Source organism: Schistosoma haematobium, chromosome 7, assembly GCF_000699445.3.
Source record: "Schistosoma haematobium chromosome 7, whole genome shotgun sequence".
Taxonomy (NCBI): Eukaryota; Metazoa; Platyhelminthes; class Trematoda; order Strigeidida; family Schistosomatidae; genus Schistosoma; species Schistosoma haematobium.
Window position 1 is genome coordinate 16,406,571 of NC_067202.1, and position 26,203 is coordinate 16,432,773.

The window sequence follows — 26,203 nt, forward strand, 5'->3', positions numbered from 1 at the left end:
AATGGAACCCAGGAAGTATGTTTCGTCACCACTACACAAGCAAATGGCTATCAGGACTCAGTAAGTAAGTGAATAAGGAGATAGTGTTTAAGCGAACAGAACAGGGTTCGAGTCCCAGAGTAAACATTAACAGATGGAGATACATCCATTCAAATGATTAAAGTAATATTTATTATCAAAGGATATTGTGCAGATTATTAGTCTGTATAGTTCACTTCACAGTTTGGTTTTAGTTGGGTAGCTACTCAGTAGGACAAAACTAAAACATTTGACAAGAGATTGTAAGGTCCAGAATTGAAATTATGGAGAGATCATGAATATACATTGCTCTGTGATTCCTAGACTAGAACTAAACAGTTGTCTAAAGCTTCTTGGTTTTTATTGGTTCTCTAATAGCATTCAATTAATGTTTGAAACAAGATTCAATCTGATTGTCTTAAGAAGGCTTCTCCTTACCTTGTAGACGACTTTTAACGCAGAGTCTGTCGTGATTGAATGACCTGTGTACACAAGGTGTTCGATTATAGAACTTCTTATTGAGCCGTTGCCTCCTCTTATAAGCCACGCCGGATAATGTTCTTGAATTCGTTTGGATAAAGTACGCATCGAACGACCTATATACCTAGCTCCACAAGAGCAGGTAAATTGGTAAATGCACATTGAGTTGGTCAGATGCGATATTCATTTTCAAAGCTGTACAATCGCAAATATATATACTTATTTTTACTTCATCGCATCTGACAAACTCAATGTGCATTTACAAATTTACCTGCTCTTGTGGAGCTAGGTATACAGGTTGTTCGATGCGTACTTTATCCAAAATGAAATAAGATTCACTAATTGTTAACAATGAGATATTTTCAACGAGATAACGTAATTTGCCTACTATTATTTCTAACAAAGAACCACCATTCAGATGAAGAGGAAATTAAGAAAGGATGTTAGAAGTGAATAGGTCATACATTATGAAAATCATCAAGTTGCATCACAAAGTAAGGGCTTAGTTTGGATCCTGAAGAGAAACGGAAAGAAGGAAGATCAAAGCATAGATTAAGTAGAGAAGTGGAAGGAGACATGAAAAGAATGAATACCAGCGGAAAAGAACAGGAAATAATTGATCAGAACAGAATTGGATGGAGAATGTTAATAGGTGGCTTATGCTCTTCGACGAAGTGTAAGTCGGTAACGTGTTTAACCTGAAATTCTATCAACCAATTTGATAGTGAATAAACATGTCGGTGTTTAAACTAATATACATATATTACCAGAAGAGGTTTTTGTGGATATTATAGTAATTTAATAGTTGAGTTCATAAGTCATTTGAAGCTATACCACTATTGATAACTTAGAAGCACTAGACGACTAATTCGTCCTATTGTGAGACTCCTCAGTAAAGTGCATTCACGGTCTCGTCCCACGGGATTTGAACCTTGGAACCTGTCAGTTTCACGATTGATCGCTTAACCTCTAGACCATTGAGCCGGCCACCATACAACGGCGTTAATGCTAAACTTCAACCCATCCACGAAGTTGCGCCACTGTGAACCATTGTCTTCAGTGAGTTACTATCTCACAACAGAACCCCACTCGTCACTATTTCTCACTAAAATTCAAGGAAATACCCCTTGAAACCAGTCACTAGTGTGCACATGTTGATTAATATCAGAAGGGGTTTTGTGGAGATTGTAATAAGTTCAATAGTTGAGACCATGAGTCAATTAAAACTAGACCACTATGAATAACCTGGAAGCACTATATGACCATTTCGTCCTACTGTGGAACTCCTTAGCAGTGTGCATTCACATTCCTACACCAAAGAGATTCGGACACACGACCTACAGCTCAACACGTGAACAATTCACCTCTAGATCATTGAGCTGACCAGCATTCACCAGGGTTAATGTCTATCTTCAACCAATCCATATGTTAATAATATGTTTTGAATATATGAATCCAAATTGATTTTTCCTTTTTTTATTTTTGGAGCGAGAGAGAGAGAGGGAGACGGGTAATTTTCATTTCGAATAATCTAAGTTATTTGATTGGTACAATCTCTAGTTGAAACATGGTTGGTTACCCAAAATAAATGAAATAGAAATAGAAAAAAAAAGAAAAAAGAAGCAATTAAGGTAAATATAATAGAATTTCAATCTTTGTTGTATTGTCATCGAAGAAAAGAAAATAAAGAAAAATAAAGTAAAGAATAAAAAAAGAAAAGAGAAAAGAGAAAAGAAAAGAAAATGAAGATTATTTTCAACGATTTGGATATACTTCATTTATATTTACTTCCATTAATGAAGAACACATTGATGTATGTCATTTAAATCATTACGTAATCATTACGGAATTATCATTTCAATAGTGTAATTCTAAGAGAAAACAATAAAACTTCTACAAATTTCTTTTTCTCTCTCTTTTATTTCTTTTTGTTTTTTTCTTTTTTCTTTTCGATGAGTGATTTATCAAATGAAATCAACTTGGTTACTGAAAATGACGATGGTGATGATGATGATGATGATGATGATGAGGAGGAGGAGGAGGAGGAGGAGAATACAATGAAATCAAATGATTATTTAAATGGATTAACTATATCAAATTATACACAAGAAATGCATACAGAATTATCAACTCCATTATTAATGATAACTAGTCCAAATGATATGGTTACTTATGATAAACATGATCATGATCATGATCTTGATCCACAGCAACAACAATCTGTAACTAAGGATAATCAAAAAAATCAATTAACTGTAAATAAACAACGTTTATATTGTATAAATCCATCTATGAATTATTTCAATAATAATAATAATAATAATAATAATAGACGATATAGTGATCAAGGTAGTAGATTATCTAATCAACAATCAAATCTATCAACAATCTATAAACGACAAAGTCTATTTAATATTAATGCAAATCATCATCATCATCATCATCTTAATTATCCTAATCAGTCTAATCAACAACATCAATATCATAATCATGATTTGTATAAAACACGTTTATATCCACCGACAAGATTGAAAAATTCTTCTACATCTAATGTTGATTTATTAGCTGAAGCAATATTGAAAATGCAAGGTACATTGAATTGTAAGTTTAACCATTGAAATATATATATTCAATTTAATAATAATTTATTGAATAGTGATTATTAATAAAGTTTAGGATGAGAGTTTCGTCCCATCTAAGACTCATCAGCTAGATGATGTTTATATTCATATTGAAACTTGTGACTAGTACTTGTTTTCTGAAACACTCAAAATGTATATATGTACATACTTTGTTTATAAGCAATGATGGATAATAGTTAGTAGTGGAATCTAGGTAGCATGCTTTGTCTTATTTATAACTGGATGTATCTGAATCCCCGATGTGTTAATATTTGATTCTGGGACTCGAACTCAGTATTGTTTGCAGCAAATATCATTGCGTTATCCACTTAGCCGCAGGGTCCTGATAGACACTTGATTGTGCATCAAGATTCAATTACTAGCCATTATCCATCTTCACTCTTAATACTTATGAATTAATGCAATATTGAGGTGATGCACACAGTACACACACATGTCAATAAGAGAGACTAATCAATTGCAATCCTAAAGGTCAATGAGAAGATTTAAGTAGAACAACAATGTCAAGTCAATTTTCAGAACTAATAATATTTAGAATTAAATATGAAGATGAAATGAATATCTTACTGTTATAAATGAGAAAACAATTGTGAGACAATCAAATGTATTTGAATACAACAATACAGAATATATTGGTAACATCTGAGAATCATACAGTAGATGTCAATCAATTGTCTACTACTTGATTGTTTTTTCATTTCTACATCAATTGTCCTCTGTTCTTATTCTCTTCTATTTGATCTTGTTAACCCTTTGCCGCCAAGCATTTCACTTTAAATTGATGACACATACTACTTATATCTGTCGACATCAGTAGCACACACCATGGAACTACTCTGATTTTAAGGTGCGTTACACTATCACTACCTTTCACTTACACATATATAAGCAAACTGACTATGAGTAGCGATTGTGAGTGTTTTAGAATAAACTAATGAAGAATTCTATTTGCAAGCCTTAGTAATTCCGAAGACAGTGGTAATGTTGGAAATGGTAATCGCACATTAACCTCCAGTCTCAATTAATTAACACTGTTGTCAATAATTTAATACTTGAATTCATAAGTCAATTAAAGTTAAACCATCATGGAAAACCTGAAAGCACTGGATGGCCGTTTTGTCCTATTGTGTCACTCCTCAGCAGTGCGCATCCACGATCCCACCTTGCAAGATTCGAACTTTGGGACCTATCGGTCTCGCGAGCGAACACTTAACCACTAGACCACTTAGCTGTCCAGCATCCAACGATGTTATTGTCTAACTTCAACCAATCCACGAATTTGCGCCACTGTCCACCATTATCATCAATGAGTTACTATCGCATCTCAGTGGACTAGTGGTTAAGCACCCGCGTGCGAGACTGATAGGACCTGGGTTCGAATCTCGAAAGGTGATATCGTTGATGAGCACTGCTGAGGAGCCTCATACTATGACGAAGCGGCCGTCCAGTGCTTCAAGGTTTTCTATGGTGATCTAGCTTCAATTGACACACGAACTCAACTATTTAAACCTAAATTGTTTTATTACAATACAGTTTGGTCTGAATTTTGTTCAGATTGACTTCTCTGACTAATTCGATGTTTCATATCAATATGGTTAGCTTAAAAATAAATCTACCGAGTTGTAGAAATATTATATTAGAAATTATGTATGTTTCTAACTGCAGTATAGACTTACTTCTGCCTGTTACCCCTTGTGGAAGTGCATAGTCTACTCATCAGCATTCTCTATCGAACACACTACTGGTTAATCCTTTCCATCAATGTAAACTCTATAACAAATATAGGTAAATAGATCAACCGTTTAGTGTATAAAGTTTCAGTCGTAGCGCATAACATTTCAACTGTTTGTTTGCTTTGAAGGATAATCTTCTTTGGAATATCATCACGAACTGATATTAGCTATAATGCCAAAACACTATTAAACCAAATGAATGAATGAATTTTACCCCGAAATTCAAGATCTACTATCGTAAATCTGATTGGTTCGTCCATAAATTATAGTCTCGCCCTTTGTAATTTTAAAATACTCAGTGTTACGTTTGATTGAGTTTTGTTCTCTAAGTTGGATGGTTTAGTCGTGGAGCTTTCATTGTTCTTCTGTAAGACATCATCAGTATAAACCAAACTATTCAACTTAAAGAACAAAACTTCATCAAAATCACCCATCTGAACGAAAAAATCTTCTCCACCATCTCTTATGTTATTTTCTTTGTACAAACTATGTTTCAATTAAACTATGAATCAAATAACCTTTTATGGGGATTAATAGATATGCTATTCATGGTTTATTGAAAAATGCTTTATTGAGGTAATTCGATCAGACGAAAAATGAGATCAACGAGAGATTCTTGACAATTTTAACTTGGACTGACTCTATTGAAATTATATTCTTCAAGGTAGATGAATTAATCTTCAGGCATTTCATCGTCTTTATGTTGATGGTGATTTGGATGATGATGATGAATTCAATTGTTAGGAAGTTCGTGCTAATGATTTTGTTTGTTTGAATAAATTCAAGAGAATAGCTTCCTTCTCGATGAGTTGATTTTCAATTTTCTACATTGATTTCATGATGTTCAAAAAGTCTTTTAGTTAAGCTACTTACAGTTGTTGCCTAGGAATATGTACATGAATGTTTGTGCGAATGACTCTGTCACAAAATCGTTGCAACATTATTGATAAAGTAAAGTCATCTTGAAGTAATCTTCATGCAATTCAATGAGTATGTAATGTTTAAAAAGAAGGAACTTAATGAGGACAAGTGATTTATGGTTGTTTACAGTGTAAAACACTTCATTAATCTCCTTACCCCATGTACAAACGATCATTGACATATATAGAGAGAAAGTTAGAATAAAATATGAGTTATGAGTTAAAGTTCATCATTCACTGTTCTCGTTCTGTTTTCTTCAATCTTCTTAACCTTCTGATAGCAGACATTTCATTTTCGATTAATGATACATACTACTTATCTTTGTCAATATCAGTAGTAATAATTCATATAGGCTATTCAATAAAAATGAATTTCAATGTTTAAAACATTCAGTTAAAGAATAAAGGACAAATGGTTCATATCAGTTATGGTTCCACTATACTACTAATATGACAAACCATATAATATTGATTTCTCCTAGAATTAAAAAAAATACTCATCTTGAATAGATCTTGTGTGTGTGTGTGTGTGTGTGAGTGAGCACGCGCGTGCGTGAGTGGTTAGCATGATTGCCTTTTTCCCTTAAATTCAATTCATTAACCCGTGACATTGTTAAATATTCAATTAAATGATTCAATTCTATTGAAATTTCAATAGTCAGTTAAGAATAGGCGGAGATTATAGAAAAGCAAAGAAGAATTGACAGATTAAGTTTTATTAATGAAATAGGTATTAGGCATTCGTTGGAATCATTCTTGAAAACAGATAGACACAGGGAGGAAGAAAGAGACGGTGAGAGTGAGAGTGGGAAAAAAAAGTTGCCCAGAAAAAAGCATATAGAAAATAAAATAAATGAAAATCAGAAAAATTTATTTCAAATAATTCAGAATATTAATAGTTAAGATTATAAGTGAATTGAAGCTAGACCAGCATGGAAAACTTGGAAGCGCTGGATGACCGTTTGGTCATATTGTTGGATTCCTCAGTAGTGCGCGTTCATGATCCCGCTTCGCGAGATTCGAACTTTGGGAACTATCAGTCCTGGACGTGAGCGCTTAATCATTAGACCACTGAGCTGATCGGCATCCAATGGTGCTAATGTTTAATCTACGAAATTACGCCACTGTCCATCATCTCCTAACAGACGCAGTTGAATAACACTCGTCAGTGATTCTCACTAGAACTTCAGGAAATACCTCTTGAAGACCATCACTAATGAACATATGTTGATTAATATCAGAAGGGGTTTTATGGATATTATAATTGACTCATGATCTCAACGACTAAAAATTACTATAATATCCACAAAACCCCTTCTGATATTAATTTTGAATATGTTGTTTAGTTAATGTCTCTAGAATGAATGAAAAATTAATCAGTTTGTTTATGTCTGTTATCTCTAGTGGAGAAGAAAAGATCATTCATTAGCACTATCTGTTTAATCTTATCCTCAGTTGCTATTCATCATTTTCATATCTGCCTTCAACTGTCAGGGTAGTGTGTTCTTTGGTTTCTTATTTTCCGTTTCCATTCAGGATTGTAACTAAGGGCTTGTTTAGTGATACTGTTTGATGATTTCTGAAATATCTGTCTTATCCACCTTCATCGTTTTTTTTCTTAATTTCTTCCTCAGCTGGAAGTTAGTTTGAAACATTCAGAAAGCTTATATTACTACATAATAGCATTGTGACAAGTAGTGAGTTGTTTAAAGATGGATTCCGTGTTTGTGTAAGAAAGCGTCAAACAGTTATTCACTGTTAACACTAAATAATCCTCACATAGTACCGTGAGGAATACAAACGGTTGAACTTCAAATAATTTGTTGGAAAGTATCTTCTTTACTGGTACTCACGACTGAATAATATCCAAGCACTCTGAAACAGTTAAGTAATACTTCTTTGCTTTCAATTATTCTGATACCAATACAAGATCATGATAAACATCACATACTTATATATTTCATTTTGCTTCAGATCATGAACTGATTGATGTTAGACCATCATTGAAAGTGTAGAAGTACTGGATGGCCGTTTCGTTCTATTTTGGTGCGCCTCAACAGTGCACATCCACGATCCCACCCGTGAGATTCGAACTCAAGGCCTTCAGTCTTACACGCGAACGCCTAACCTACTGGAACACTGAACCGTCATCTAACGGTGTTAATATCTAACTTTAGCCAATCCACGAAATTGCGCAACCACCTTCATTGTACTGAGGTAGATACCTGTTTCTACCCGACACGGATTAGCTCCACTAGTCACGGCTTCTCATTAGAACTCCAAGAATTCCATCACGAAACTAATCACTAGTGAGCACATGGTAATTATCACTATAGGGTTGTGGAGTTTATTAAGTTTTTGATTGAGATCATGAACCAGTTATTGTTAAACGACCATTGAAAAACCTGAAAGCACTGGATAACCGTTTCATCCCATTATGAGACTCCTCAGCAGTACGTATCCACGATCTCACTTCGCGAGATTTGAACCCAGGGCCTTTATAAAAATCATGAAAACTCACATGTTCAAAGTCTTATTATTACCTCAATTGTAAAATAATTCTAGTACAATCAATTGATTCTAAGGAAATAACTTATATTCAAATAAGCCAATACATTTCATCGTTTCTTTAAATCTATTTACATGAATAGAATAGAACTATCATTACTTAATAGAATGATCATATAAATAGCTAGCTTATGTTTAAACCCCCCAAAAATGACTTCTAAATTATATTACTATAAATAAACGACGTTAACTCTATTAAAAATCTCATTGTAACAATGATGTAATTTTTTGATTGAAATCATGAGTCAATTGAAGCTAGATCACCATGGAAAACCTGGAAGCACCTGGAGCTTGGCATGAGACTGATAGGTCCTGAGTTCGAATCTCGCAGGGTGCGGGATCGTGGATACGTACTACTGAGAAGTCCCATACTAGGACGAAACGGCCATTCAGAGCTTCCAGATTTTCCATGGTGGTCTAGCTTTAATTGACTCATAATTTCAATCAAAAACTTAAAAGTCTGCATAACCCCTTAACTGATAATGATATAGTTACCTTAGAGATTAATATAAAGTACGATCTATTCAGTATTAATTAAAGGCTCACTTTGTATTTAAACTTTGGTTAATCATAAAAAAAGGAGAAAATATGCTAATTAGTACAAGAATCCATCCTATTACATAATTAATTTGTAAATATATCGATTAGATTCTTATTGATGTTTAGGATTGTTATGTCCTGATAAGCATAATGAATGGTAATTTTCGGGATCCATTTATGGACCAATACTATGAGTATATTTTTGTCGTGTAATTGTTATGTAACTAAACTGTTCATATTCATGAGCTTTGATTTGACCTATGAACTATTATTCTACGATTTACCATTCTTGAATTATGCCATGTCTATTCATTAAAGTCTCCCACACTCACAGCCACATTTGGCTAAATCTTGTACAAATGTTGTTTCATGTTTAATGGTACGATGTGATTTGTTTGGTTGGTATATAAACCCCGTATGTTTGAAATAGATTATTTATATTGCACAGGCTGAGATTGATGTTCTGGACTTAACTGGATGGGCTAGACAGGAAGCGAGACCAATCAAGACTCTAGGCTGCTCGCACGTGATTTATGCGTCACTGGTTCGATCGATAAAGCGTTGCTCTCTGATCGGCGGTATCGTTGCGTTATACAATAAACAGGGCACACAGGTTCACAAGTTATAACAAAGAATGGAACTGAGCGAATTCCAAACGAATTACCTTGATCTTACCATCATTCACAAGAATTTTTAAGGTAGAGTTGGATGTAAGCGTACTGGATTGACAAGTTTTACTTGTCTTACTTATTCCTGTCACCTGTCATAGAGGAGCATAGGCTACTCATCAGCATTCTACATACAATTCTGTTCTGAGTAATTCTTTTCAATTTTTTTTTCAGTTGCTATTCATCCTTTTCATGTCCGCCTTCAATTCTAGAAGCAGTGTGTTCTTCGGATTTTCTTTCACGATTCCAGATAAACACTTGCTTCGTGATATAGTCTGATGATTTTCGTAATAATTGTCCTATTCACTTTCAACGTTCTTTTCCTAATATCCTCTTGATCTAGAAGCTAGTTTGTTCTATCTCACAGTAGATTGTTACTGATAGTATCCAGTCAACAGATAATGAGTATCTTGTGTAGACAATTGTTTATAAATACTTGTCCCATTTTGATGGTGGTTGTAGTAGTTCTCCACATTTCAGCTTCATACAGTAGAACTATCTCGACTTTCGTATTGAAAATTGTGACTTTGATATTGATTGACAGAGATGCAACTCTTAGATTCTAACTCTGCTATCATATTACATACCATCTATATAATTTAAAGCTTAACACAAATGAACTAATCAAAGATTTCTTTTCATAAAAACCTGGTAATATAGTGAGCCAAGAACATAAATGGGGAAAATCGAATGTAGTTGAACACGAAATTATAAAACATCTTCATAAAATCTGAGGGCTAAACAATCAATCAGTTGCCTCAAACTTGACTGTTCCTTCTGCAAATGTCAATCAATCGTCTCAAACTTTATTGTTTTTTCGTTCTCACAGCAATCATTCTCTATTCTCATTCTTTTCTCTTCAATCTAGTTAACCTTCAACCGTCAAACATTTCACTTTCTATTGATGATACATACTACTTATATCTATCAACATCAGTAGCACATATACTGCAGTAGTATTCTTTACATCTCTGTTCAAGTTAATTCATACTTTTAAAAGGTGAAATGTATCGATTATTGATTTTATTATTGTTTTATACAATTGTATCGAGTAATCTCATAGTAACTATAAAAGAAAAATCAATTCAGATGTTCTTGTTGTTGTTGTTGTTATCGTTATTATAAGAAATTCTTTGTCTCCCCCCCTCAATTTATTGATATTGTTTCTATCTGGGTAATTTATTAGGTTATCCATATTATATTATAAGTATTACATATATATAATCATAGAAAATGGTTGGTAAACGTTTTCACTACTTACTTCCTCTAGTAATTATGAATGTACTAAAAAATTATTAGGTCATATCACTCCAGGCTATGTATTCCCATTTAGAATAGAATCAAGGTTTCTCAATATAAAATATAATTGAAGTATAAAGGATTATTGTTATTATTATTAAGTCTTAGTTTTTAACATAAAGAGGGATACATAAAGTTATTTGCCAGATAGAAATTGGAGACATTACTATTGTGATTAGATGGTGTTGGAGGCAGTCGACAGGAAACCCTCGTCCCGGGTTTCGTGCTACTTGGCAATCGTCAGCAAGGTGTACGCGTAACTGGTGCTCTCTGGTGGACTCAATCCTGTGTCAACCAGATTCACAGTCAGAGACGTTACCACTGAGCTATCCTGGCCGCGACCGACCTCCTGTAGGACTGAGATGTAATCACAACTGATTGATCAACACTTAATGATCAATGAATTGTGATAACATCATTATTGTAGCATGACAACTACTAGTATTTTAATAGTTGAATTCATGAGTCAATTAAAGCCAGACCACACATGGAAAATCTGGAAGCATTAGATAACCGTTTTGTCCTAGTGTGAAAGTTCTGAGCACTGCGCATTCATAATCCTATCCGCAAGACTTAAACCCAAAACCTTCGGTCTCATGCGAGAACGCTTAATCTCTAGATCACTGAGCTGGCTGGCATCTAACGATGTTAATGTTTAACTTCAACCAGTCCACTAATATATTATTGAAATTTATAATGGAGATGTATTCATCTTATTCCATTGTTAATATTTTTGATTACGTTTCAATCAACTATCTCCATATTGGCCATTGTTTGTCATATAAGTTTCAACTTCATTGTGAACATTGAGTATTTAGCAGACTTAGTTAATTCGTTACATATGGAATGAAACCAGATGAGACTATAATTGATGGACGACCTTTGAGCAACTGTAAAATAACCTTGACAATATCCATCTACATACTACGGCTAAATGATGGTTATAAACCAGTGTAAGGAATTCGTATTATGATTTACAGTTGATGGTTAGGGGTTAGGAATGAGATTTATGGTTTTCCATCACGAAATGACATCATCTAGAATTCCAAAAGTTTATTTATTCAAATGGATGAACGAATTTCGCGCCAAAATCCGAGACCTGTTATCTTATACCTGATTGGTTCATCCATAAATTATAGTCTCGCCTGAAACCCTTTAATTTAAATTGTATTAGTAACCACAGTTTATCTCTTTTCCCAAAGCATTATACGTGAAAATCTTTAACATCGATTCTGGTCAATCTATTCCAGTCATTTCTCGTTACTATTCATTCTTTTCATATCTGTTTCTGATTCTCAACACAGTGTGTTCTTGGGTTTTCCTCCTTTCTGTTTCCTTTCAAGATTTCAAGTAAGCGGTTTCATCGTAATGCCAGTTTGATGATGTCTTCAATATGTTGTCCTATCCACTACCATTGTGATTTCCTAATTTCCTGTTCAACTAGAATCTGGTTTGTTCTCTCCCACATTAGGTTGTTACTGATGGTAGTTAGACACTAACACCACTGAATACCATCTCATTGGTTTATAAGTTAAGCAATAACACGCAAGACAGAAGGTTTTGAGTTCGAGTCCTGTGTTGTACGGAATCGTAAGTGTTTATGTTGAGGAATCGCCAACTAGAACAAAACAACTGTCCAATGCTTCCAAGTTTTCAATGATAATCTAGCTTATATCAACTCATGGAATCAACCCCTTTCTCATAATAAATAAATTATCATTGTTATTTGTAATTCAATTGTTTGAACTATAAGGAGAGAAATATAAAAAAACATACTCAAGATTCAAATTACTGATTATTCCCTAAAGATTGAATTGTACTTTTGATAATACATTTACATATATATATCTATGTATATATCCAATCGAATGAAAAGGTTATTATTATTATTATTATTATTACCATTACTTTCATACTATTAATAGTAATGTTTTGGTTATCATTACTGGTAATCATATTATTTACATATATATATATATTGTTATATCAATGAAAAATATTCATCAAGTAACCTGTCTGATTAGATTAGAAAAACAACATAAAAGTAAACAAAAAAAACTGTCATCGATTCTTTCTGAGACTATTTTCATTTGAGAGAGATGAAGTCAATGACTGAAATAAGATGGTTAAGTCATGTGTTACAACTGCTTGAACATCGATTACTACGATGTGCAATGCTAACCAGTGTTGGACATAGTTGGGAGAAAGTTAGGGGCGGCCAAATCAAAACATGGCATCAGTGCTTGAAGTCATTAACTTGTAGTCTGAGCCATGCTAGTAGATGTAGACTACTTGGTTGGTGTCCGCATAACTATCATAACCAGTGTTTGGAGACTGTGAGTGACATGACTCAGAATCGATCGCACTGGTGTAGGTGTATACACTCTTTGCCTTCCCTTAAATCGTGAGATTAAAATTACTTCACACCTTTCTTTCTACGAACTAATTTTTCTTCCTGTACTATATCCCTATTGGAATCTTTCTTTTATATATTACTACCATTGAAGTAACTACTTCTATGAATTTGGTGTTCATCTTGTTGCGGTATGGCAACTTGAACCGATGCAGATATATGCGCCTGGTCCTACATTGTAGATGAATAGCCAACTAACTGAAATGATTAGCATTTGATCAGTATATCATAGATTTGACACTTCTTTTACATAATATCATGTAGTTGTCATGCAATTCAAGTACATTATAAGAAGAGGTTATTACTATCATCCTGTTACTGAGTGATCGAGTATGGTTGAAATCATTCATTGTGTGTTCAGTATTGAACCATTAAATTTGGATTATGATTAGCAGTAGGATCTAAGATACGAGTTTCATTCTATTTGAGAATTGTTAGCTCAATATACCTTGATCTTAGTGTTCATATTTATACTAGAACTTAAACTTAGTATCTAATCTATCCGATCAAGATTTATATACCCTTATAAAGTTTGATTGTCAGGAATACTCAAACTCTTACATGGTTACAATTCATCGTCTAAATGTAGGTAAATGGTATAGGATTTTAGTGTATACCAGTTCAATAAAACTGACACAATTATGTAACGTAGATAAGTATGATAGCACCATGTATTGTCTTGATCAGTAGGTGTTTCTATGTGTTTCTATTATTTTCAATGCTCATCTTACTTTTCATATGCGATATGCTTAATGAATAGAGGAACTAAGCTATATCAAACATTTTCTATAACTCAGTAAATAGTGTTCATAAGGATGGAATATTGAAGAAGATATCTGTTATCATGTGAACCATACATTCCACTGAAAGCTATGAATAATGAAGAGGTTATATAAGTCCAAAATGGTCATTGACCTGATGAATTAATGAAATTCTCGAACATCCAAGGCGTAATGAGCTTTCAGATCTTTGACTCACTCACTGAACGATTGCTATAAAAATATTTATGATTAATGAAATTGTATAATTGACAAAGGAGCTGGAAATCTTGGCTTTCAATAAATTCCAGTAATGTTTTGGACAAAGAAAAAGCGGAAACAGACAAGTACACTTCCGAAACGAAAAAAGGGATTATTTTTTTTTGGAGGGGGGAGTGGAATTTGATTGAAGCATCTTAATTCTTGAAACAAAGTTGTTTGGGATGTTAGATCCCCAGAATTCACTTGGTAAATACCTTATTTTTGTAATTCTATTTTCAAAAATTTGAATTTCTTGTTTTCGCGCCAAAAGCGCTCATTCTCATCTTCATGTGGTATTTCCCACTTGGGATAATCTTAAACGCTATCGGTTCGTTGTATCATTTAGTATACTACTTTTGAAAAGATTCCCAAGGACAATTTTTTGCTGTATATATACATTTGATTTGCGCCTGTTGTTATTGCTCGTGATTCTGGATTCTTGTGGAATATATTCCCGCGTTTCAAACTTGGATTTCTCTCTCTAATTAGCGGGGCTAGGAAGCATCAGAATAGTTAGCTTATTGATCTTTAGTCAGAGGGTCTTTGTTCCTTTCTCAGACTACGTGAACTCGTATTCGTTTCGAACATAGCAAAAGTACATCCTAATCCACTTACATTACCTATGTAATCGTCAGTCAAGAATCTACTGATACCTGTAAGATTAAAATGTTAACCAGATTTCATCTTAACAATCAGTACTAAGATGACTTATACTCTCTATATGTTATATGATGAACTATTTACAGAAGGTGATTGTGAATTCACTTGGTGTTCTTTACTTGAATCTTCCCATTGATGTTTAGCACTGCAATTGGTCAGTCTCATGTTGGAATATGTGCATACTGTGCGGATTGACTTGATATTGCCTTAATTGACAAACATTATAAGCAAAGATGGATAGTGGCTAGTAGTGGAATTCAATTTCACCCTCGTTTCATCCTATTTGAGACTCGTCAGCTGGATGTACCTGTACCTAAGAGTTGATATTCACTTTGTGATCCCAACCCAGTACTGTTTGTTTCAAACGTCATCTCGTTATCCATTTAGCTACTGATTCCTAATAACCACTTGTTTATGTAGTAGAGTGAAGTTTAAATTCACGATATTATTTGAATCAAACAGTACTGGGTTCAAGTCCAAAAGTGAACGTCAACAAATCTAAGATGTAGATACATTCATCTGATGAGTCCAGAAATGGAACGAAACACTCATCTTAAAATCAACTACAAATCATTATCCATCACTATGAATGTGTATTTCCCTGTTATTATTTTGAATAATAGAATTACTTCATGATTTATATACTACTTATTTTGTATTATTTTTAGGTGAATAACTAAGATTGCGATTAGTTAACTCATAAATATCCCTTCTAATAATCTCTCATTGTATTTCCCGCCCCCCCCAAAAAAAAACTGTCAAGTTTTCTATTCTAATTGAATAAGATTAAGATGTTGTTTCATTTTTCTTTCTTTTTTCTTTTCTTTTCTTCTTTTTCTCTTTTCTTTTTTAAAAAGATTTATGATTCCCTAATGATTTGATTAAACCAGAGAGAAATTCTTGTAGTTTTTTTCTCATCTTGTTTTCTTTTCTTTTTTTATTTGAAATAATGAGAAGCAAAGACTCACTCACTCACTCACTCACTCTTTCTCTTTCTCTATCTCGATGTTTTTGTTATGTAATGATTTACTGTTTCTTTTTTTTTTTTTTTCTAAATGGACTCTTTCAACTATTACATCATTGATATTTTGGTTTATGTTTTGTAAATGGATAAAGTTGGGAAATATCGTTTTTAGTGAATTCATGGCGAGACTCTAATTTATGGACGTCGTTTGAACGAATCTCAAGTGACCTTGGGAAATATTAGCCAATCAGCAAACAGTCAGTATAGAGTAAAAAGATGTTATAGGAAACCAAGGAAATAAAGTGGATACACTTCTTGTACGTGGTTCAAAAACTTGTCAAGATTAGAAAGGGGTTTAGAGGTTCTAAAATTGTAATGCATACAGTAGAGGAAATCATCCATATGTCTACAGAATAATCGGCCTATGGATCCATGATAAAGTCTCAAAAACTCCTTCAGCCTCGATCACATCGCTTCAATGTTGTTTATGTGCACTCCGGTTGTTGAGTGCATAAAATGCTACTTTCGGATAACGACACAATGCACATAATCAAGTCTTCGTAGGAGTCTGAACACTCTCCAGTCATCCGTATATATTGTAGTACCTGGCTGCAGTCAGTGTTACTGGTGCTTATGTTATCCAGTTCACAATAATTTTCGTAATTTACCTCAGTTAGGAATTATATATGGGGTTTTCATCACAAACTGACATCAGCTATAATGCCAGAAATTTATTTGGTCAAATGGATGAAAGGCTTTCGCGTTAAAATCCGAGATTTATTATTATATACCTGATTGATTCGTCCACAAATTATAGTCTCGCCGTTTTATTTGTTATAGCCGCTCAATTATCACGTTTTGTACAAAATTCCCTGTGAACCGATCGTACATTAGCATTAAGCACTGAAGTTGGCTCCGTAACCTTGAAACCTCTAAAAACTCCTCTGATTGGCTCGTCCATAAATTATAGTCTCGCCGAATTCATTTTTTGTATTGTTTGTATAAATTGTTTTATTGATGTTTAGGTATATAATCCTGTAAGGTTAGCCTAGAGATTGCCATTAAGTCATAAGTATTATTAACAAAGATGGTTCGTTGACTAGTAATGGAATCTAAGATTCTTGTTTCATGATATTTGAGACTTGTAAGCTGGATTTACCTGCATCTCAGATTTGTTGTTGTTCACTAAACAGGACTCGAACGCTGGACTGTTTGCTTCAAACATCATCTCGTTATCCACTTAGCTACTGGATTCTGATAGCCACTAATTGTTGTTATTATTTATTTGTTGAACACATAAACATTGATTCAAGGGGGTGCACAAAATACATATGCGTCACACAATAAAAATGAAGCCAGTAGCAATTATAATTGATTTATGTTAGGGATGTGATACTGCCCGGGTACCTAAACCGAAACAGGTAGTTTTTTTTGGGGGAAAACACTCGAAGCCTTCGACCTAAAGGTCTGGTTCACATGGCAATGGAGCAACTTAAAGAGATCCAGTCCCATGGTATTCGGTGGCCAATAAATGGTTCATACTCCATTTGTTCCTTTAGGATCGTGGAGTCCATGTGCACCATTGGTTTGGAATCAGGGTTTTCCAACTCCCTTAGGTGGATTCTGCTTCTGATAGCCACTAGTTATTTATCAGTCTCTTCTTGGCATATGTGCATCCTGTACGGGTCGCCTCGATATTGCCATTAAGTTACAAGTATTATGAGCAAAGACAGTTGGTGGTAAGCCTTAGAATCAGTGGTTATCAGGACTCAGTAGATAAGTGAATAGCGTGGTGATGTTTTAAACAAATGGTCCTGGGTTTAAGTCTTGGAGTGAACATCAACTAATCTGGAATGCAGATACATCCAACTTATGAGTTCCAAATGGTATGAAACGCGCGTTTTTCATCCCACTACTAGCCGCTATCCATCTTTGCTTATAATGCTTCAATATGGTTTATAACAATGAAGTGGTCACTGTTATTTAAACAGATATTAAGTAGAACCTGATATACATGATGTTGATAATTATCCAATGATTAATCAATCACCTTCACTATTATTATTTGTTTTGTGATTACTTTCGTTGCTTTCAAATGTCATAGACTCTCTCTATGAATTCTGCAAATTTGAATAGCTATTCGATGCTTTCAACTTTTCAGCAAATATATATTTCAGTGTGGGTTACTTACTTACTTACTACTCATAGAGGAGCATAGCCCACTGACCAGGATTCTTCATCCAACTCTGTCCTAGTCAATCCTTTCCAGTCATTTCCACTTGCTATTCATCCTTTTCATATGTGCTTCCAATTCTTAGGGTAGTGTGTTCTTTAAACTCCCTCTTTTCCGTTTCCCTTCAGGATTTCAAGTTACCAGTTGTCATATCTAAAATACACTACGCTATATATATATATATATATATATATATCAACTGCAGTCCTAAACATCAATGGGAAGATCCAAGTAAACAATACCAAGTGAATTTAACCTTCACCTTCTTGCACAAGCAAGTGGCTATTAGAAATCTATAGCTAAGTGGACAACGAGATGACGTTTGAAGCAAGTAGTAATGGAGAGGAGTGCCAGAGTGAACATTCAGTCTGAGATACAGAAACATTCAGCTGAAGAGTCCTAAATAGGATGAAACGAGCTCGAAACTGAATTCCACTACTAGCCACTATCCATCTTTGCTTATAAAGCTTGTGACTTGAGGCTAATTCAAGGTAATCCGCACAGTATGCACATATTCCAACATGAGACTGATCAATTGCAGTGCTAAACATCAATGGAAATATCCAAGTAAACAACAATACCATGTGAATTTAAGAATGACAATATATTTGCAGAATACACTTAATTCATTCATTAGGTATTTCGTTTGTTGAAGCGGGGGGGTGCAGTTTTCTCGTCAGTACCATATAAGCCAATATACTTCCATTGATGTGTTACAAGTGAACTGTCAATCAATAATCAATAAATTACATGTAGTAGATAGAAAACAATTGATGTTTTAAAAAGAAACAAAGATTTTCTTGACAATCTACTTCATATTCTAGAATGTCAACATTTGAGGTCAACTCATTCCATAAGGAATACGATGAACGGAAAGTGAAAATTCAGAATTACCGATTGAAATGTTACCAGAATAGTTGACGGTTTCAATACAAACATCACGTTTAAACCATGTAGTTGCTAGTTGATTTCATGTTGTTCGATTGTTTATCGATAACTTTGAATAAATTTGTTAAGTTCACATTGTAGCCTTATCTTAAATAGTTATAAAAAGGACAACCCCCCACTTTTTTTCTTTTCTTTTTAAACACTTTACACGTTATATACAACTTACTGTTTATTGATTGGTAATTGTTAACTAGGAAACAAAATGAAATAGATTAATTTGTATGTAGCTGAAGATCAAGTCATGAAATATACCATGAATGAGTTGGTCACATTCTGGAAGTATTGTAATTCTTGCTTTGTTCATGTTGTACATTATGAAAGTGATATAACCTTACATAATTGATTGACAGTGAAATAACAAGATGAGTCTATCTAGATCAACATGAAAAACCAGGAAGCACCGATTGACTTTATCGTCCCATTGCGAGAATCTTCATCAAATCTCATTCGTAGTCAGGCACACTCGAAACCAGTGCCTTGCATCTCACGCAAGAACACTCAACTTGTATACCACTTAGTCGACATCTAACAGTGTTATTGTCTAACTTGAATCGATCTACGAAATATTTGTAACTATTTTTCATTGTCTCTGACGGATACCTACCTCACGCCTACACGGCATTGCTCCTTTTGTCAATCGTTCTCATTACAACTCAAGAAATTGACTATATTAATTACCATATCTCATTGTCACTTCTCATAATTTATATCAGAGGTTTCTGAAGACTTCATAGTCATCAGTTCTTTAGAAGTCGATTGTTTTTAGAAATTGATACTAACCAATTGTTAATGTCTTTTTTTATGTATGACGACTAATGACTTCAGTTAGAAGAGTTGCATTTATAAATTTATAGTTGAATTCATAGGGGTAAAAATTAATCAAAATACAGATTTGCTTCCTCTGTTTATAGACGAATGCCTTAATTTTTCATCAATTAAACACTACCAGCAAATGATCTTCAATTGAAGCTGAGATAGTCTTAGCTTGTATTAGTATATCCATAAGCCGTTCTTCTATACATTGTATTGAACACTGAAATCAAGCTTCTCTTGTCATACAGTTCTCTTCAAACTCCCATTGTGTCATTCATTCAGATAGTATGTTCGGATTTACAATTGATTGATCACTGGATGATGATCAATATCATGTATTTCAAATCCTTCTTAGTGCAGATCGAATTATATCGACCAAGTTGCAATCTAGCCACTAGTCTAGGTGACTCGACATTGCATACACTATGTTGAGATAAGATGGTAGTTACACGTAGTCAACAGGAAACTCTGAACCTAGGTTTTGTGCTGTTTGGCACTCGTTAGCAACGTGTACCTGTAATCTTGAGGAAACTGTTGCTGCCTGACAGGTTCGATCCCGTGTCACCCAGCTCCACAGTCAGAGACGTTACGACTGAGATATCCGGTTCGCGATTGACTTCCTGTAGGACTGAGACGTATTTACAATTGATCGATTACTGAATAGCGATCAATGTCATATATGTCAGGTTCTTCTTAGTGTAGATCGAACCGATGCTACCTCAAGATTACAGATACACCTTAGTGACAAGTACCACGTAGCTTGAAAGTATATTCCAACCGTTTTATAAAATATTAGCACACAACACATATATAATGATCAAAATTCACTTACTGGGATGATTCAAAGTATTACAAATTGATCTAATCACTGATTAATTTCTAAAACGTATGAATTCATTTCCTGCTTATATTATAATCATGCATAATAATCCTGATATTATGAGTACATTAATTCATTCCAAATTATCAATAATAATCATCGTCAATATGTTAGAATAAGATTAACTTGCTAAGCTTAAGTAATAGACAATCAAAGATAGATAATAGTTACTTTGATCTTTAGAATTACTTCTTTGCGGGTTCTTTTTTTCTCTTATTACTAATACGAATGATTTTATCTAAAAAAATTTTGTTTCGTGTTCTACTCTCTCTCGCTCTTTCTCCCTTTCTCTCCTCCTCCCTCTCTCGCTCTGTTTTTCCTTCTTTCTCTCTTTCTCTCCTCCTCCCTCTCTTTACCTCCCTCCCTCTCTCCTTCTCTCTCTCTCTCTCGTTTTCTCTTTATCTATCTATTCATACATATATCATTCGTTTTTTCTTGTTCTTAGCAATTACTAACGAAATAAATGTTAACTAGATCAATGTTCTATATTCTTTATACAGATCAAAATTGATAAGTGAAGTATTGAAATACCATTTCATTATGATGTAATCATTCTTCTATAATCTAACCTTATCAGTAATCAATATTGATTAGTACTTGGTGATAAAAAAGAATAAATTTCACTGATGATGATCTGATGTTATAAATCATGATGATAATCAACTTATGTTTAGTTTACAAGAGGGGGGGTGAGGGTGGCAGTCACTACATCTGTTCGAAATCTTTTCATGTTTCTATAGTAATTCTAATTCAAATGAAGATTATTAGTCAGAATAGTACTTTGATGAAAATAATTATGATAAGCAAACAGGAAAGATTATAAAGTCAGTGTAGACGATATCGAAGATCCTGAAGTACAACAAGGAGAATATCAATCAAATTACACTTCATGGAGTAACTCTGGAAGAGGTAGAAACTTCTAAGTATCTGGTCAGTATCATGGATGAATAAAGAGGATCAGATGAAGAAGCAAAAGGAAAGGATTGAAAAGGTCAGGACAATATTCCTACAGTTGAAGAACATATGTAACTCAAAACAACTTTTTGTCAACCGTTTTCAAAGTCATCATCAATACGAATGTCAAGACAGTTCTACTGTATGTAGTTGGAACTTGAAGAACTATAAGAACCATCATCAAAATGGAATAAGTATTTATAAACAATTATCTACACAAGATACTCAATGTCTGTTAATGGGATACCATCAGCAACAACTTACTGTCGGAGAGAACGAATCAACTTCGAGCTGAAGAGAAAATTAGGAAAAGACGTTGGAAGTGGATAGGACATGCATCACGAGGCAAGCGCTAACTTGGAATTTTGAAGAGAAACAGAGAAGCAGAAAATCGAAGAACACATTGCACTGGGTACTGGAAGGAGATGTGACAAGAATGAATAGCAACTAGAAACGATTCAAAACAATGCTCAGGACAGAGTTCGAAGGAGGATGCTGGTGATTGGTCTATGTTCCTCCATCAGTAGTAACAGGTGTAAGTCAGTATGTCAATAATAGACAATATCAAAAAAAGAAATATGAAATTTTTATACTGTAGTATTACGGATTGATCTTAGTTGGATAACTGTTAAAAACTACGAGGCATTTAATAGATGATTGGTACTACTGTAGGACTCCGCAGCAATGCGTACATAAGACCTCCACTGACGATCGTCTTCTGGGCCTTCAGGGTTTTATAGAGAACGGTTAACACTAGAATTATTCGGCAGGGTTCCATTTGGTTGCAGATGTGAATTACTTTGGAAACGACTTATTACCTGAGTAGTTTCTTATAAAAACTCATGTTAGGCACTTAATCAAATAGTCAGTTTTCATCGATAAATGATCTTATGCAATACATCAATGAGAACACGGCACAGTATTGGATATATCATTTCTTCTCCAATATGAAACCTTCACAATACGCAATCATGGAAAGTGGTTGAGTAACATTGTGAATTGATGGAAACTGGATGCTGAATTACAATATATTAGAGAAGTCTAATTCCTTAGTCCGATTGCAGGAAGGCTGGATGATGCTCACTCTTCAACAATAGACTCAAATAGTTGTCCACTGTTTTCTCATATACCAATTCTGTATAATTAAAATCAGTCAGTCAGTCAGTCAGTCCGTCACATGAAACTTCAACAATACTATCATAAACAGTTCTCCATGACTGTCGTACAAATAGAGTAGCATCTCTCACAGTCACATTAGTTCACACACATGTTCCAATCTCATGTAGAACATTGACGTCGTCAGCTTTATTAACAAACACACACACAGTTTACTGACAATCACTAACTTGCACAAAATATTTCTCCACTATGCAGTTCACATCAACAATATCCAAACATGATATGTTGTCGTTATTCAATGCCTGACAACAATAAATTCTCGAACCAATACACTTTCCATTATTTATGTTAATATTTCTGTGTTATTATGCTTAATGAATAGTTGTGTTATGCAATCATATGATCAATAATGTTCCTGTGTCTATGTGTATGTGTGTCTGTGTGCATTTTTATGTGAATTGATGTAAGTAGGTATCTTATGATAACTATCAATAAGTAGTTTACATTCGTTGTAACCACATATACATATATCATTTACTACAAACTGGACATGTATACTAGTTTATAGACATGGTCAACTCAATATAGATTGCGATATTTCATGTAGAGATCATATGTGGTAATAAATTCACTTGGTGTCGTTTTACTTGTATCATCCCATTGTTATTTAAGACTGTAATTGATCAGTCTCATGTTGGTATATGTGCACCCTGTGCGGATTGCCTTGATATAGCTTCAAGTCACAAGCATTATAAGCAAGGAGGGGTAGTGGCTAGCAGTGGATTACAGTTCGACGCGCGTTTCGTCCTATCTGGGTGTACCTGCATCTCAGTTGATTCTCACTCTGGGACTCGAACCCAGGCTACCTTGTTGAGTTTCATACTCATGCAGTTTTACATAACGTTCAACTCATGATACACTACTTTGAATCCATTTGATTATGAAAGAGGCTAACCTACATAAAAGCAATCGTGAATATCTTTTATATAAGTTAAAAAGATAAAAGGATCTATAACACCACCTAGTATTACATTGCTTTTGACTAAGATAGCATCCGTCCAAGGTGGGGGGATTGATCTTGACTATTCAATGTCGGTGACCGACGAAAGAAGTAAACTAAACAAGCAGAGAGTTTTTGATCAATAGTCATAACAATCATCATACAATGTGACCTTTTTGATTTACATTGATGAAAGAAAACTTTGAATGTTTAAATTATCATGTTCATTTGAAAAATATCACGTATTAAACAAGTTTACCTCATTAAGTACGAGGTTCTAGTTTTGATCCTTGTGGAATTCCTGTGTGTACACTCCTTTTAAGTAGTCGAATAACTGTTCAATACTCTTTGGTACTTCAACTCAAATCAATTCATCATGAATAATATGTATGAACCATATTGATATTCATTAAATTGTTCCATCAAAATCATAAGAATAATTCAGTTCACATTGGATTTAGTTTCAGTCACTTAGTTTCTTCTTGTTTTCTTGTCTCTGACTCCCTCAGTCTCATTCACCCACCCACTCAGTCACTCATTATCTCTTCCTGTTATCATCTATGAATGTAAACAAAACTTTATGCAAAACTAAACGAAAAATATTTTTCTTTTAAATGAAAAACCTTTCACGTGATCATTACGTAACAAGCGTAGGGAGAAATTCTCTCTCTCTCTCCCACTTTATCACTAATTACCATAGTTACTACTACTATTATTATTGTGAACGGAAATCCATTTTCATTCTTCATTTTATTTAACATAATTTGTGAATAAATATTTTGACAAGTTCTCTTTATTATCTTCTTATTCTGATTTTCTTTTCTTTTTTCTTTTTTTCTAAGTAAATAAACAAAACAAAAAAAGGAAAACAGCGAAATTTCGATTTTAGTCTACTGATTAGTTTTAATGTTTATTGATAGGAAAATAAGTTGAATTTATTATGTAAGACTATTACCCCTTATGGATCCGTTGACAAGATACTATCAGCAACAACCTAGTGTGGGAGAGAATAACCCAGATACCAGAGGAGGAAGAAATCAGGAAGAAGTGCTGGAAGTGGATAGGACATACATTGAGGAAAGCACTAAACTGTGTCACAAGACAAGCCCTCACATGGAATCCTCAAGGTCAAAGGAGGAGAGGAAGACCAAAGAACAGGTTACTCCGGGAAATGGAGATAGACATGAGAATAATGAACAACAGTTGGAAAGAACTGGAAAGGAAGGCTCAGGACAGAGTGGGTTGGAGAATGCTGGTCGGCGGCCTATGCTCTATTGGTAGTAACAGGCGTAAGTAAGTAAGTAATTATCCCTTATGGAGGAGCATAGACCGTTCACCGGAATTCTCTAACCAAATCTACTCTCAGTAATCCGTTCCAGTTGTTTCTAGCCGTTATTTATCCTTTTCATATCTGTTTCCAATCTAAACATTGTGTGGTCTTCCTCTTTTCAGTTGCTTTTCAGAATTCCAAGTTAGCGTTTGTTTTGTGATGCAGTTCGATAATTTCTGAAATATGTATCCTATCCACTTCCAATGTGTTTTCACGATTTCTTGTTCAGATTGTAGCTGGTTTGTTTGTTCCCACAATAGATTGTCGCTAATGGTATTCAGTCAACGGACATGGAGTGACTTACGTAGACAATTATTTCTAATGATGTTTATCATAGTTCTCGAAGTTTCAGCTCCCTACAATATTACTAACTGTCTTGACGTTCGTATTGATGATTCTGACTTTGATATTAGTTGACAGACAATTGTTTTTTTGAGTTGCATATATTATTCAATTGCAGAAATACGACCCTTGCTTTAAGTCTCCATTGGATCCTTCTTGTTCATCGATGATGCTACTCAGATACATGAAAATTTCCACCTGTTACAGAGTTTCTCCATCAAGTGTGATTGTGTTGGTGTTCTCCGTTTTGTATTTGAGGATCATGCTTTCTCTTTTGTGCATCTTGAAGTTTACTGATGCAGAGACTGGTGCTACACTAATTGTCTTCATATATATTTGTTGCTGTGTATGAGATAGAAGAACCAAGTTATCTGTGAAGTCCAAATCATCTAGTTACATATAACCTGTCCATTGTATTTCGTGCTTCCTTCCAGATGTGGAGGTCTTCATAATCCAAATAATTTACACATTTAATCATTATTACTGTTACTGTCGCAGATAATGACTAGACTTGTACAATATTCGATGAGATTTAATCACTTCTTATCTAGTATCACCCTCCTTTTTGTATATTCCAACACATTATACGTTTATAAGAGACTATATTCTTTCATAAGTTAAGTGACCAAATGAAATGCTATGAAAAGGGGGATTATTGTG

General features: G+C 34.1%; 1 protein-coding gene across 1 annotated transcript in view; it reads left to right on the forward strand.

The window, feature by feature from the left end:
* Positions 1-2,533: 2,533 nt before the first annotated feature.
* KCNN2_4 (Small conductance calcium-activated potassium channel protein 2) overlaps positions 2,534-26,203 on the forward strand; it is a 100,318-nt gene continuing 76,648 nt past the window's right edge. Inside the window, exon 1 of the mRNA XM_051218116.1 lies at positions 2,534-3,099. Within this exon, the coding sequence (XP_051064553.1) occupies positions 2,610-3,099 (490 nt within the window). The 5' untranslated portion in view covers positions 2,534-2,609. The remainder of the gene's footprint in view (positions 3,100-26,203) is intronic.